General features: G+C 38.6%; 1 protein-coding gene across 3 annotated transcripts in view; it reads right to left on the bottom strand.

Annotated features, from left to right (window-relative positions):
• card14.L (caspase recruitment domain family member 14 L homeolog) overlaps positions 1–15,825 on the bottom strand; it is a 223,324-nt gene that overhangs the window by 41,284 nt on the left and 166,215 nt on the right. For all 3 annotated transcript variants that reach the window (XM_041576206.1, XM_041576207.1, XM_018235056.2), the window contains exons 11-13: positions 6,536–6,603; positions 5,433–5,496; positions 2,060–2,249 (exon numbers count right to left, since the gene is read on the bottom strand). In XM_041576206.1, coding sequence (XP_041432140.1) covers positions 2,060–2,249; positions 5,433–5,496; positions 6,536–6,603 — 322 coding nt within the window. The remainder of the gene's footprint in view (positions 1–2,059; positions 2,250–5,432; positions 5,497–6,535; positions 6,604–15,825) is intronic.

Below are 15,825 nucleotides of genomic sequence, written 5' to 3'. Positions count from 1 at the left end.
ATTACAGTATATGATTTTATTGATTTTATAAATGTTAGTTTAGTTTCATTGTATTTAATAAAATAATTATTTTTAATGTGGGATGTTTTTTATCTTGTTTTTCCCATAAGGTTCAAACCTTGAGCTTTCCAGCTACACAAATTTGCATATTAAGTGCTTTGACGTTGGTGAGAACTTGTGGTTTTTTTTCAGGAGTGGGAGCAATGCTGATTTGGGACCCATGTATATAGTATAATTAGGTCCTTGCAAAAAGTACAACCAGCTATTCTGGCAGCCCGTGAAGCATTTAGCTGCAATAGTTTAGTTAACGTTAGGGATGCTTATGGAGTTACAATATCAATGCTACATATTTATGATTACAGGGAAATAGGAAAACATATAACACACAAATATATATGAGTGAGTTATTTGTGTCAGAACAAATAACAAAAAAGACAAAGTCCATCAAGTTCAACCCCTCCAAATGAAAACCCAGCATCCATACACACACCCCTCCCTACTTTTAATTAAATTCTATATACCCATACCTATATTAACTATAGAGCTTAGTATCACAATAGCCTTTGATATTATGTCTGTCCAAAAAATCATCCAAGCCATTCTTAAAGGCATTAACTGAATCAGCCATCACATCACCCGGCAGTGCTTTCCACAACCTCACTGTCCTGACTGTGAAGAACCTCCTACGTTGCTTCATATGAAAGTTCTTTTCTTCAAGTCTAAAGGGGTGGCTTCTGGTACTGTGATCCACTTTATTGGTAAAAAGGTCCCCTGCTATTTGTCTATAATGTCCTCTAATGTACTTGTAAAGTGTAATCATGTCCCCTTGCAAGCGCCTTTTTTCCAGAGAAAACAACCCCAACCTTGAAAGTCTACCCTCATAATTTAAGTCTTCCATCCCTCTAACCCATTTAGTTGCACGTCTCTGCACTCTCTCCAGCTCATTTATATCCCTCTTAAGGACTGGAGTCCAAAACTGCACTGCATACTCCAGATGAGGCCTTACCAGGGACCTATAAAGAGGCATAATTATGTTTTCATCCCTTGAGTCAATGCCCTTTTTTATGCAAGACAGAACTTTATTTGCTTTAGTAGCCATAGAATGACACTGCCCAGAATTAGACAGCTTGTTATCTACAAAAACCCCTAGATCCTTCTCATTTAAGGAAACTCCCAACACACTGCCATTTAGTGTATAACTTGCATTTATATTATTTTTGCCAAAGTGCATAACCTTGCATTTATCAACATTGAACCTCATTTTCCAGTTTGCTGCCCAGTTTTCCAACTTAGACAAATCACTCTGCAAAGTGGCAAAATCCTGCTATAGTTCTGCACAATTTAGTATCATCTGCAAAAATAGAAACAATACTTTCAATGCCCACCTCCAGGTCATTAATAAACAAGTTGAAAAGCAAGGGACCTAGTACAGAACCCTTGCTTATTGGACCACTAACAACACTGGTCCAATTAGAAAATGTTTCATTTACCACCACTCTTTGTAGTCTATCTTTTAGCCACATAATTCAATAGCCAATGAAAGATGCTGGGCAAGTATTAGGGGCAGATGTATCAAGGGTCAAATTTCGAGGGGTTAAATTCCTTTGAAATTCGACTGGGGAATAGAATCGAATAGGGAATCCGGTCGAATTTACGCGCTGGCGGATAGTCGAATGGGCGAATATTCACCCGGCGAATAGTCGCACGATCGAATATTCGATTGAAGGATTTTCATTCAATCGAATGATCAATCGAATGCCTTTTTATTCGATCAAAAACTTAGAAAACAAGCCTATGGGACTTTCCCATAGGCTTTTAAAGCAATTTGGTAGGTTTAATCTGGCTAGGAAGGCAGTTGAAGTATTTTTAAGAGACAGAACTTTGAATGTGTGAATAGTCGCAGCGTTTTTTTGCTCGATCTATTCGAATCATTCTACTCAGGCGAATTTACGCCAATTCGATAGTCGAGGAGCACGAAAAACGACTCGAAATTCGAGTGGAACAGTGGAATAAGAATCGGGACCCCTCCTTTCCGCAGAAAAGTTTACAATAGGCTCACCGCCATAATTTGGTATCCTGGTCTCAATGACATTTCATCTGCTGCTGAACCTTGGGTGACTTGGTGTATGAATATTCCTGTTCTGTTCCCACCAATGATGCTGATTTGCTTAAGGAGATCATCCCCCTGGAAAGCAATAACAGTAACCCGGCTGGTCTCCCTGCGGGCATAACGTCTTCTCGGAACTGAGCTGTGGTACAGAGAAAGGATGGCATGAGAGGAAATAATAATAATTGAATAATCATCTGTGAAAGTGTAATACTTTGGCACTTTTAGAAAGCTGCAGAATGATTACATAATGTTGTACCAAGTAGTACATGTGGAGGGGTGATTATTTTCCATGAAATGTGTTGAAGTGCTCGATTATATAAAAATTATTATATATACATAACCCGTGCAACAGAGACTGGTCTCCACTTGAGATCATTTGCGCAAGAAATCCAACCCCTTAAAGGGGACCTGTCACCCAGACCTTAAAAGCTGTATAATAAAAGTTCTTTTCAAATTAAACATGAAATCCAAATTCTTTTTTTATTAAAGCGTTCATAGTTGTTGTAAACTCGTTTAAAAATCTCAGCTGTCGATCAAATATTGCTTGACCCTCCTCTATGCTAGAGAGAAGGAAACTAGATTCAAATAATTTATATAGTATAATTACAGTTTATTCTGCTTCAAAACAACCACTAGCAGTTTAAGTCAAATAGGGTTCAGGAAAGGTAACTGGTATAAATATTTCACTTGTCTAGCTAGATATGAATCCCTCATAGGAGGGAGTCTCGACAGTGTTGTGAAATGTTATACTCATGACGAAATGTATGTTGCATGCTATGGTTTTTTTACCCTGCTTGATCTAGACATGTACATTTGACACACTTTTTTTCCTTAATTTGTCTTTACATTGTAAACTCTCAATAAACTACCCGAATTTAAAAAAAAAAAAGTTTATTTTGCTTGATTAATGTGATAGGATTCAGAATATTTTTTTGGGTGACAGGTCCCCTTTAAAGGCATTGCAACATGCTACCAGATATAGGTGCGCTTTGCCGGACTAACTAGTGATTGCCTGGAAAAGAGAAGAGGGGGACTCGATGGTGTATTATCCTCTTTTTTAAAGGGCTAGTGTGTGCTACATAACTACTCACGGGGGATCTGTGAATTTGATTGGCAAAGGAGGCTGCTCTTGACTTCAGTCAAGCTGATCGTCTTGGTAGCCGGACACTGATGTTGTTTACAGCACTCTTAGATTGGACCGGTGGCTGTCTCAGACTGAACATTCCTGCCCTTTATATAATGTTCTTGGTGCAACAATTTTAGCACTTTATAAAATTGTGTATATACAGTATGTAGGAGTGAGTAGAGGTAATTACCAAGATAAAGAAGGTTATAACTTTATTTGTTCACCTTTTCTCTCTTTATCTGTGACAATATCCAGTCTCAGAGGAAAGGAATCAGAGGAAAGAACATTCTTGACCACAGGTTTTAATAGCCACCACCCTCTGATAACAAGAGACTTTTAACAGAGCTTTATGAGCATGTGTCCTTTAATGGTCTTAAAATCACTGAAAATGGATTTGGTAGCAGTCACATTCACTTTGATAAATACACAAGGTGTCTATAGTCTGTCCAAGAAAAAAAAATGCTACATATTGTGACTAGCATAAAAATTGACGCGTATCAAACTTATTCAGACGCCCATTGACTTTAATGCATTTGGACAAAATAGTCACGCACATAACATTTTTCACTTGTGTAAAAATTGTCGTGGAGGTGACAACTCTGACCGCAATACTTCACACTCTCAATATATATTATATATTAATAGTAAAAACATGCAGGTTGAGAGTGTGGCTCCTTTAAATAATGGTACCAATATGGGTGTAACAGCTACAGAAAAGGCAAATGTGCAGAATATAAAAAGATTAATTACAAACTGGATCTTACATTAATTCTAAGACCTGTGACAGGTAGCTGTATCACCCACATAACAAAGAAGTGCTGAATCTTGGCTTAAAGGGGAACTGTCACCCAAAAAAATTATTCCAAATCCTATTTTATCACATAAGTCAAGCAAAAATAAATTTTAATTGCACTATATAAATTATTTGAATCTTGTTTCCTTCCGTCTGGGAATGTCCTAATTATAGCAAGCAGGCTGGCGCCATTTTGTGGACACTGTTATTAAGACAAGCCTTGCATCATCTCAAAATCTTGTTTGCGCACCAGAATGGGGGACCTGATGTCCATCCCCGTGCCCTGGTTACACAATTAAATGGTAAATTTTTTTTTTACAAACGATTTTACAAAAAAACCTTAGACTTCTCAATACTTAGCCAATGACTCATATAGGTTATAGGAGGTTCCCCCATAGGCTAAACAGCAATTCGGCAGGTTTAAGATGACAAAGTGTTGAAGTCGAAATTTTTTAAAGAGACAGTGCTTCGATTTTCCAATGGTCGAATTTGTGAAGTATTTTCAATTTGAATAAATTTTGGCCTATTTGATGGTCAAAGTACCCAAAAATTACTTCGAAATTCGAAGTTATTGAATTCGAAAATTCACTTTGACCCTTAGTAAATGGGCCCCTGCTTGTCATCAGCACCACGAATATTACAGGTAACACACTTTTATCAACATCTTTAAATACTACTGATGTTTGAGAAACAGTGTACTGCCTTACTCCAACTTACAGGAAGGGGGACATCTAAACTGGGGTCCTGTGTAACTGGTACTTGAGTTTGCCAGGGAAATTGCAAAAAAGCATTGCTAAAAGGTTATTCAAAGGAAAAGTAAAACTTTAAAAGAATGCAGAATTGATGGGAGTGCTATTCTAAGCACTTTAGCCATTTACATTAATTCATTATTTATTTTTTTAATTACAAGATATTAAGGTATACATGTACTCTTAATGATTGAATTTTGTTAAACCAGCACCATGTGCTGGTCAGTTTTTAATAATGAAGTAGTCAAGAAAGTTGTCAGGAGAAAGAAAGAGGGCAATTCTGATGTTCTTCTTGTTAGGAAAGATATGAGGAAAGTTAGCTGAGGTTTTTAGCAGGTGACACTGTTCTAACAAAATTCAATCATATAAACTACACCTATATCACTTAAAAAAACATAATATTAATGAATGTAAATGGCAAACGTGATTAGAATAGCACTCTCATCAACTTTTGATTTACTTATTTTAAAGGTTTACTTATCTAATTTGGTCAGGTAAAACGGCCACCTTCAATGCTCATTTAGATCTGGAGACCACAAATATTACTGAGCTTATATGAATCACTAAAAGATCACCACAAACCTTTCACTGAAGTAGTGAAGCTATATAGTAATCCCAATGAGAACACAGATTGCTAGGAAGGAACCAACTTACATTGTAAGGTTATTGAAGCTGGGACAGCTCTCACTGTTTTCCATCTGCGAAAACATTTGGAGACCTGAAAGAATTTAAATAAAAGTTAATTATACTAAATATGCAAAACTGTTATTTTTATTGATCTGGCAATTTTCAATGACACATCAAATCAATTTACATGTTTATCTATCAATCTACAGTAGAATCCCAAATTTTCATACACAGTTTTAATTGTTTACTTCATTGTACATGGTTTTAATGCAGTCCCACCAACTCTATAGGTGCTATTCCCAGTTTTAATGTTTTGTTTTCCAGGATTTTACATTACTTTATTAGGTTTGCCCCTTGCAAATTGCCCCTTGCAAATTGACCGTTTTTACATTATAAAAAAGTCTAAAAACTCAGTCATATCATCAGTTTTCCCTGTGCATGCATGCCATGTGATATGTGAAGCAGTTGGACAGGGAAGCGGGCTGGTAGCTGTGCTGTGGAAGGACTGGGGAGGACACAGGACTGAGAAGCATTTGGAAGGAGTGAGGTGTGCAGGAGAAAAAAGGGGGCAGTACATGTGTTTCAAATAGAAAACAACTCCTGTATTAATTTCCTTTTAATACTTTACATTTGAAGAGTCTTTTACACATTTCCCTTATTTTACATATTTTTTTCCCTGGTCTCCCGAAAAACATAAAACAGGAGGTTTTCTCTATCTATCATTTATATATCATTTATTTTAACTATCATCCACCTATCTCTGTCTCAAAAATGTTTAAACTTTGATCAGTCAGGGCCCATCCTTACTAATAACAACACTGCTGTATCAGTCATTTAGCAGTACTAGAATATGAAACAAGACAATGTCCTCTAAATCTCACCCTTACTGGTCTTCAGATTGTGCTGCAATGCTGTTTTATACCCAGTGGTGTAACTACCGGGGGAGCAGGGGGTGTGATTGGGCCAGGGCCCGTACCCCCTCAGGGCCCTCCGGCAGCTCGCGCCACTGTTCTAATGTGGCCGTTTCTAGCCGTACGGAGGGGGGGTGGGGCCCGGCTGCACGTCCCGCACCAGGGCCCGCCCCCCTCTAGTTACGTCGCTGGTTATACCTTTTGTAATGAATCTCTCACCTTCTTCAAATTCAGAGTCTGTTTCTGCTTTCTCCCCCTGGAGAAGATCAGGGAGGTCCTGCGATGTACTGTTTATATAAAAGAGACAGAATACTGGGTAAAAATGTGTACACAAGAGATTGCTTTATCATCATTAATCAATATTAACAGATTTGCCTGTAGTTTTGGACTATGAAATTTATACTAATACATCTTTGTAAAGATATTTGGCTCTCTTCTCTTATACAGTATATACCAAATTTTACTTACAGTAATTTCACATTCCTTTTCAGTATAGTCAGCAAACATATGGGTTATCAGTCCCATGCCTATTAGGTAGGACAGTAGGAACAAAATATTGTTGTAGGAGTACAACTAAAGGAAGGTAAAGTCTGAACTTCAGAAAAGCTTACATTTAAAATTTGTGGTGATAGCTTGTTGTTTTCAGTGCCTAGAGGAGAAGTGATATATATCAGCATTTTACCTAACGACTTCCTGCAGCAATCAGAGGTGTGGGAAAATAATGCATTGTGACTTTGGTATATTCTCTTTCTTCTAAATGACTCATTTCTAGTTATTGGCTTTTACTTCAACTTTATAGTGACTTTTATGAAATCGTTGAGCTTTTCCTAAGACTGGAGTAATTCTCAGTCATTAATTAACAATGAATGAACAGATTGAGGCTCCAGGACCTCGTACACTGGAGGTGTATCAGGTCTTCAGATACATTGGTCATTAGATACAATGGGATTTTAGCTCAATTGGGGTTAACCCAGAGTACTGAGTTTGAACACATCAAGACGTGTAATTTTTACTTCAGCTAAGGTCACTATTTATGGAATTTGTTTTTTGACTTTTATTGGATAGCTGTGGAAAAAGACCTTGGACTTGTACTTCACACAACAGATCTTTTAAAGAATTTCACGTTTATATCATCTTAAAGGGATCCTGTCATCGGAAAACATGTTTTTTTTCAAACGCATCAGTTAATAGTGCTACTCCAGCAGAATTCTGCACTGAAATCCATTAATCAAAAGAGCAAACAGATTTTTTTATATTCAATTTTGAAATCTGACTTGGGGCTAGACATTTTGTCAATTTACCAGCTGCCCCTGGTCATGTGACTTGTGCCTGCACTTTAGGAGAGAAATGCTTTATGGCTGGCTGCTGTTTTTCCTTCTCAATGTAACTGAATGTGTCTCAGTGAGACATGGGTTTTTACTATTGAGTGCTGTTCTTAGATCTACCAGGCAGCTGTTATCTTGTGTTAGGGAGCTGTTATCTGGTTACCTTCCCATTGTTCTTTTGTTTGGCTACTGGGGGGGGGGGAAGGGAGGGGGTGATATCACTCCAACTTGCAGTACAGCAGTAAAGAGTGATTGAAGTTTATCAGAGCACAAGCCACATGGATTTCAGTGCAGAATTCTGCTGGATCAGCACTATTAACTGATTCATTTTGCTTTTCAGGAACCATTTAAATGTTTTACTATGCATTTGATTATTACTCATTTTATAATATAGTTATTATACCAAATACAAAGGCTTAATAAAAAAAAAAAAAAAAAAAAAAGAGAAAAAAACTACAAAAAACAGAAACAAAAGAGGAAAAAAAGATGCTTATGTAAAATAATTCCTTTTCATTTTCCCCGAATGGAAAATGAAGTGCTAAACATATGAGAGACAACATAGGGGTAAAAAAAAGTGACGATTCGGTGTGGTCATGGAAAAGAGTTGATAGTATAGAGAAACAATCAACAGTTTTTCAAACAAAACTTGATGCTCTTGAGAATACATTAGGATGATATCATTTGAGATTTATTGGTATTTCAGAGGCTTTTTAAGAATCTCTACTACTATTCAAAAGTCATTCCTCAAAAACTAGGCCTAGACATTTCAATTGAAAGAGTTTATCGGATAGATCCTCTTAAAGGAAAACTATACCCCTCAAACAATGTAGGTCTCTATAATAATATATTGCATAAAACACCTCATATGTAAAACTCTGCTTCATGTAAATAAACCATTTACATAATAATATACTTTTTTAGTAGTATGTGCCATTGGGTAATCATAAATAGAATACTGCCATTTTTTAAAAAAAAGGACATCCCCCTAGAATAGTATGATTCATGGTGCACACAAACATACCAAACAAACTATATTTGTTAGGTCACATGAGCCAATTAAAAGACAAGAGTTCTGTCTTTTGCTTCAATACTTCTTCCTGTTACAGTTAGAGTTGTAGTATTTCTGGTCAGGTGATCTCTGAGGCAGCACACAGACCATCACAAAATGGTGGTTCAAGCCAAAAGATGTAAGAGGGCAATATTAACTTAAATATATATTCCAGTTTGATAAGATTTTTTAATATACCACTTAATTTGATATAATCTATCTGTTGCTCAAATATTCATTTTGGGGGTATAGTTTTCCTTTAAGGATTCCTTGAACCAAAGGCTTAGAGTGGTGATAGCAAGATTCTTAAACTATTGTAAAAAAAAAAAAAAAAAAAAAAAAGACAGTTCTTATCTTTCAAGATTACTCAATTGCTCTGACAAAACATTTCCAAATCTCTAGTGAAATTGAACTTAAAATTATTTCTGAGCTAGTGTATATATAACTAGTCTAAAGATTTTTACTAATTCTGCAGTTGTCTTTCACAACATTTTTAGATGCTGTTCCACAACCAGCAAATCTTCTGGTTACAGAGCTGGAGAAAGTCATATTGATACTGTTTTCAATTCTAGGTTTTAGTCTTACAAGTCATTGGAGTCTTTCAGGCATTAATCATCAAAAACCTGACATCCCTACTCGTACTAGCAGTAGGGCTAAATCCCATTCTCCTGTAGTTCACTTAAACCATTCCTCTCGTTTATCAAATGAAGAGAGATGTTTAGTCTTTAAAAGAGTTAGGGGAAGCTGACCTGGGCCTCCTATCTTGTCGGGAAGGTCACAAGCTGTTTATTGATTTTCTGTGGTTACAAATTTGTATCTTGTTGTTTATTATCCTTACCTTACTTCTAATTACTTCCAATTCCCTCAAAACTTCTCCGCAATACCAATCCTTGTCTAATCAAAGCCTTAACTCACCTATTTAATCTTTCGCTCTCAACTGGACTGTTTCCTTCTCAACTAAAACATGCTCTTGTCACCCCCATTCTGAAAAAACCCTCTCTTGATCCCTCCAATCTTGACAACCTCTGACCTATCTCTCTGCTACCTTTCATCTCTAAACTACTTGAGCGCCTAGTCTACAACCGACTTACCTCATTCCTCTCTGACAATAACCTGCTGGACCCCCTACAATCTGGTTTTAAGCCACAACACTCCACGGAAACTGCCCTGACTCGACTAACTAATGACCTTTTAACCGCTAAAGCCAACAATCATTTCTCACTACTAATACTGCTTGACCTCTCAGCCGCATTTGACACTGTAGATCACCCTCTCCTCCTCCAGTCCCTCCAGTCGCTTGGCCTTCGTGACACAGCCCTGTCCTGGTTCTCTTCTTAAATCACCAATCGTTCCTTCAGTGTCTCCTACAATGGAGTATCATCTTCTCCCCTACCTCTTTCTGTTGGAGTTCCTCAAGGCTCTGTCCTGGGACCATTACTATTCTCCCTCTATACTTCCTCCCTTGGCAAATTAATAAATTCATATGGTTTTCACTACCACCTCTATGCTGACGATACTCAGATCTATCTCTCATCTCCTGATCTCAACCCAGAACTCCTAACTCGCGTCTCCTCCTGCCTGTCCGCTATCTCTACCTGGATGTCGCAACGCTACCTTAAATTAAACCTCTCTAAAACTGAAATGGTTCTCTTTCCTCCAATTAACACCAGTAGCATCCCCGAAGTATCCATCATAGTTAACAATTCCACTATCACCCCCTCTCCCCAGGCCCGGTGCCTTGGGGTTATCCTAGATTCTGCCCTGTCATTCACTCCTCATATCCAGTCACTTATTAAATCATGTCACTTCCACCTAAGGAACATATCCAAAATACGATCATTTATCACCCAAGACGCTGCCAAAATTCTTATTCACTCTCTCATCATATCGCGTCTAGACTACTGTAACTCTCTTTTAATTGGCCTCCCTCTCCAGAGACTGTCACCTCTCCAGTCCATAATGAACACTGCTGCGAGGCTCATACACCTCAGCAACCGCTCCTCCTCTGCCTCGCCATTCTGTCAATCCCTGCACTGGCTTCAGTTACCTTTCAGAATCAAATTCGAATTAATGACACTGACTTTCAAAGCACTTCACAACTCTGCTCCACCCTACATCTCTGAACTCATCTCTATATACTCACCCACTCGCTTACTACGCTCCTCTACTGACCGGCTACTCAACTCTTCTCTCATTACCTCCTCACATGCTCGCATTCAAGACTTTGGAAGGGCTGCACCCCTCCTCTGGATCGCTCTCCCACGGTCTGTCCGACTTTCTCCCAACCTTTCTGCTTTCAAAAAATCTCTGAAAACGCACTTCTTTCGAGAAGCCTACCCTCACTCTGCTTAACTACCAAACGCAACACCACATACAACACCACATTTCTCACCCACTTACTTCGATCTTGCCCACTCCCACACCTTGTGTATTACTCCCTTCCCTTTAGACTGTATGCCTATGCATAGGGCCTTCCTCACCTCTTTGTACCTGTATTGATTGTGATATTTGTTACTCCATATATTCTATATATGTAATTCATGTGATGTAGTTGTATAATCACATTTACTTTACAGTGCTACGCAATATGTTGGCGCTATATAAATATATGTTAATAATAATAATAATAATATTTACTTTAAAAATTTAATTCAGGCTTTTATTTGCAACGATAGCAATAGGTTTATCAGCTAAAAACTATAAGTTTATAATGTGAGTTATTAATTGCTTCTAGATATAGTCTAACCTCCTTAAAGAAAATAATTTGAATATAATTTCATAGAATGTAAATGGGCTAAATCACTTTGCAAAGAGAAATACAGTTCTACATAAGTTAAAGAGACTGAATGTAGATATTGCCGTCTTTCAGGAAACTCATCCTCTAGATAATTTAAAACTCCAGCAATGAGTTGGGGATATTGTTTTCTACCCAGCTATCAAGAAAAAGGGGGAATAGCAATTCTATTTCATAAAAATCAAATGTAAAAATAATTAATTTGGACAAAGATTCCCATATCACTGATAAATCAAGATATTAAGGGGCAAATTTACTTAAGGTCGAATATCGAGGGTTAATTAACCCTCGATATTTGACTGCCGAATTGAAATCCTTCTACTTCAAATATCGAAGTTGAAGGATTTAGCGCAATTCGTTCGATCGAACGATTAAATCCTTCGATTTTAATCCATTGATCGAACGATTTTTCTTCGAGCTAAAAAAGATAGCAAAGCCTATGGGGACTTTCCCCATAGGCCAACATTGACTTTGGTAGCTTTTAGGTGGCGAACTAGGGGGTCGAAGTTTTTTTTAAAGAGACAGTACTTCAACTATTGAATGGTCGAATAGTCAATGATTTTTAGTTCGAATCTTTCGATTCGAAGTCAAAGTCGTAGTCGAAGGTCGAAGTAGCCCATTCGATGGTCGAAGTAGCCAAAAAAAACATTGGAAATGCAAAGTTTTTTTTCCTCTATTCCTTCACTCGAGCTAAGTAAATGGGCCCCTAATGTCTAACAAAAATCCTGGCTAACCCCTTGGCAAATATTCTTTTATAAGTTAAACAAAATGATTTTGCAAAAACTAGATTGCGAGTAATAAATATTAGAGCTGCATTGAAAAGAATTTATTTTGCTAAATTTTATAACTTCCCTCTGTTTTAATAAGTATTCATGCTGAAAAAGCCCTTCGATAATCTCTCATGATTCTCAGATTTTGTGGATGGCTTTACAAAGGGAGAGTGATGCTTTTGTAAATACAGCTAACAAATGGTCATCATATTGCAGGAATGATATTGTCCCATCTACTTTATGTAAACCTATTAAAACCTTCAATTGATTAATGTTGTCAGATAATTGGAGGGATCAGCATTTTAGATTAATTTAGACTACAATAATAATATTTTTTATAAAGTCATATTCTAAATCTAATTGTGGTGCCCAAAATATAAAACTTTAGATGTTAATCTAAATATGGTCTTGCTTGGAAATAAAGATAGTTTGGACGGAACTAGAGAATTATCTCTTGAATGTTTTTCAAATAAATTTTCATTTGTCTCCCTCAGTGGTCTTGTTGGGTGTTTTGGAGGATGGTAAGTCTACTTGTGAGTTCAACAATGAAAGGGGAACACTTGGCTTGATAGACCTTTGAAGAAAGGATACTGATCAGGCTTTGTGTGTCCTGATCAGGCTTTGTGTGCTCTGGTTGAAACCTTAACCTTGTGAATTCAAAGCGAGTGTGGGAGCTGCTAAGCGAGTGTTGCATGTGATCCAAGTGTTGCATGTGAATTAAGTGTTAAGCATTGTTAAAAACCTTATGGCGTTGGTGTTTGCTGTGCATGCTGGGAGTGCTGTGTGCAAGAAGGGAGTAAGTGCAAACAACTGACTGCTGTGTGCCCTGAGTCTGAGTGTATCTGACTGAGACAAACAGCTTTTTCTTTTCTCTGTTTGGGGTAAACTCATAGATACAAGTGCATTTATTTTCTTTTTGTGTTGTAGCTTTAGAGGGGAGCATTTTTAAAAAAAAAAAAAAAAAGTTAATAAGGGGTTATTTTACTGCTGGTAGCAAACAGCATTTTTTTCCCTCTTTCTTCTAATTAAAGGGGAGGGGTTCATCAGGTAAATTCTGATCAGGCTTTGTGTGCTCTGGTTGAAACCTTAACCTTGTGAATTCAAAGCGAGTGTGGGAGATGCTAAGCAAGTGTTGCATGTGACTAAGTGTTGCATGTGAATTAAGTGTTAAGCAGCGTTAAAAACCTTAAGGCGTTTAAAATCGAAAAGGCTTTTGTGAGGCATTGCATTTGGGAGACAGTAGACTGTAAGCACCCAGTGTAAATATGAGTGCAAGTGGGTTTGCTGGTATTACTCAGTGTGTGTCTTGTCACATGTATGTGGTGTTGGAGCAGCAGTTCCATGCAGTATTTACATGTGAGAGATGTCGGTGGGTTTTCATCTTGGAATCTGAACTGCAGACTCTAAGGTGTGTACTTGCAGCACTGAGAGCACGGCAAACGAGCTAAATATGAGTGTAAATATGAGTGCAAGTGGGTTTGCTGGTATTACTCAGTGTGTCTTGTCACATGTATGTGCTGTTGGAACTGCAGACTCTAAGGGGGGAACTTGCAGCACTGAGGGCCATGGCAAATGTGGGGGAGGAAAGGAGGCTCGCAGAGCAACCACTGGCAAGGGCTAGTGGAGTGCGGGGAGGAGAAGCGGCAGTGGAGGCTAATGAGGGAGGAAGGTTTGTGACAGTCAGGAGGGAAAGTAGGGGACAGAAGGGTAGGGGGGCTGGTCCACAGCTTGTCCGAAAAAGCATATTCGCCGTTTTGGCTGAAGATGCTGGGGAGGAAAACTCTGAACTGGCTTGTATGGAGCAGACTGACTCTCTGAGCACCCAGGGAGGCAGTGTCTCTAATACGGGTGGTTTTAGAGACACTAATGTGGGGAGTGCAAACAGTCTGCTGCTTGCCTGGTGCTAGGGTTCGGCATGTGGTGGAATGAGTGGACAGATTATTGGGAGGGGTGTGGGGAAGACCCAGCAGTCTTGGTACACATAGGTACCAATGACAAAGTTAGAGGAGGTGGTGAAGTCCTCAAGAACGATTTTAAAAAACTAGGTGTAAAGTTGAGAGTGAGGTCTTCCAAGGTAATTTTCTCAGAGATATTACCTGAGCCACGAGCAACGCGTGGCTGAGAGATTGGTGTAGGGAGGAGGGTTTTGGGTTTTTGGAGAACTGGGCTGATTTCTCAGTCGGCTACAGGCTCTTTTCTAGGGATGGGCTGCACCTCAACGATGATGGTGCAGCTGTTTTGGGAGAGAAGATGGCTAGAGGGTTGGAGGAGATTTTAAACTAGGTGGGAGGGGGAGGGTTCAGTAAAAGATTCAGCGGAAGACAGGTTAGATGAGATAGTGGGCAAAGAAAGGGAAAATTGGGGAGGAGATTTGGCTGGGGATACTGTTAAGGATAGGGAGGACCACATGTCATATGTTCAATATGGTACCAGTATTTAATGTATGTTTGCAAATGCAAGGAGTCTGACTGGTAAAATGGAAGAGCTGGGGGTGCTGGCGCTGGAGAGAAAATATGAAGTGATTGGTGTGGCCGAAACATTGCTGAATGAGTCGCATGACTGGGCAGTAAATATCAGTGGCTATACTTTGTTTCAGAGGGACAGAGGCAATAGAAAAGGAGGAGGGGTATGTCTGTTTGGCAGGATTTAAAAGCTTATATAAAGGAGGAAGTTATGTTAGAAAATGAGGGGGGCAGAAGTCTTATGGGTGGAGTTCTTCACCAATTGTAAAGAGTCCTGCAAATTAATTGTAGACGTATGCTAGTCTGGTGCAAAAAACAAATATATTTACCAGTAGGTCTTTCCAGCTGACACGAAGCCACCCATTCCGTTTAGAAGAAAAGAGGTTCCGCCTAAATATTCGGAAGGGGTTTTTTTTACAGTGAGAGCTGTGAAGATGTGGAATTCTCTCCCTGAATCAGTTGTACAGGCTGATACATTAGATAGCTTTAAGAAGGGGTTGGATAGCTTTTTAGCAAGTGAGGGAATACAGGGTTATGGGAGATAGCTCATAGTACAAGTTGATCCAGGGACTAGTCCGATTGCCATTATGGAGTCAGGAAGGAATTTTTTCCCCCTCTGAGGCAGATTGGTGAGGCTTCAGATGGGTTTTTTTTGCCTTCCTCTGGATCAACTGGCAGTTAGGCAGATATAAAAAAAAAAAAAAAAGGTGGAACTTGATGGACGTGTGTCTTTTTTCAACCTTACTTACTATGTTACTATGTATAAATATGCAAACTGTCTAACCTGTGTGCGTATGTTGCAGGGGACCCATTTTATACACCCAAGGACTGGCAAAACATATGCAATTCAACACTTGAATGTCTGTCTTGCACCATGGAATTTGTGGTGTATATGGCATGGTGCCCTTGTGGGATATACAATGTGGTTAAAGCTTTGGCTACTAAGATCACATATATGATCACAGTAAAATTAGGATGGCTTTGGCTATGGGAAAACTGGGACACATTATCCTAGTTCAGGCACAAGATCATTGAACATGTACCAGCTCTTCAGAGTGGGTAACGGGGTGAAAGACTTGCAACACCAGAACTAATTTGATTGCTTTTTAT

Source organism: Xenopus laevis, chromosome 9_10L, assembly GCF_017654675.1.
Source record: "Xenopus laevis strain J_2021 chromosome 9_10L, Xenopus_laevis_v10.1, whole genome shotgun sequence".
Classification (NCBI taxonomy): Eukaryota; Metazoa; Chordata; class Amphibia; order Anura; family Pipidae; genus Xenopus; species Xenopus laevis.
Note: the sequence above shows the minus strand (reverse complement) of the source record. Positions and strands in the feature narration are given on the sequence as shown.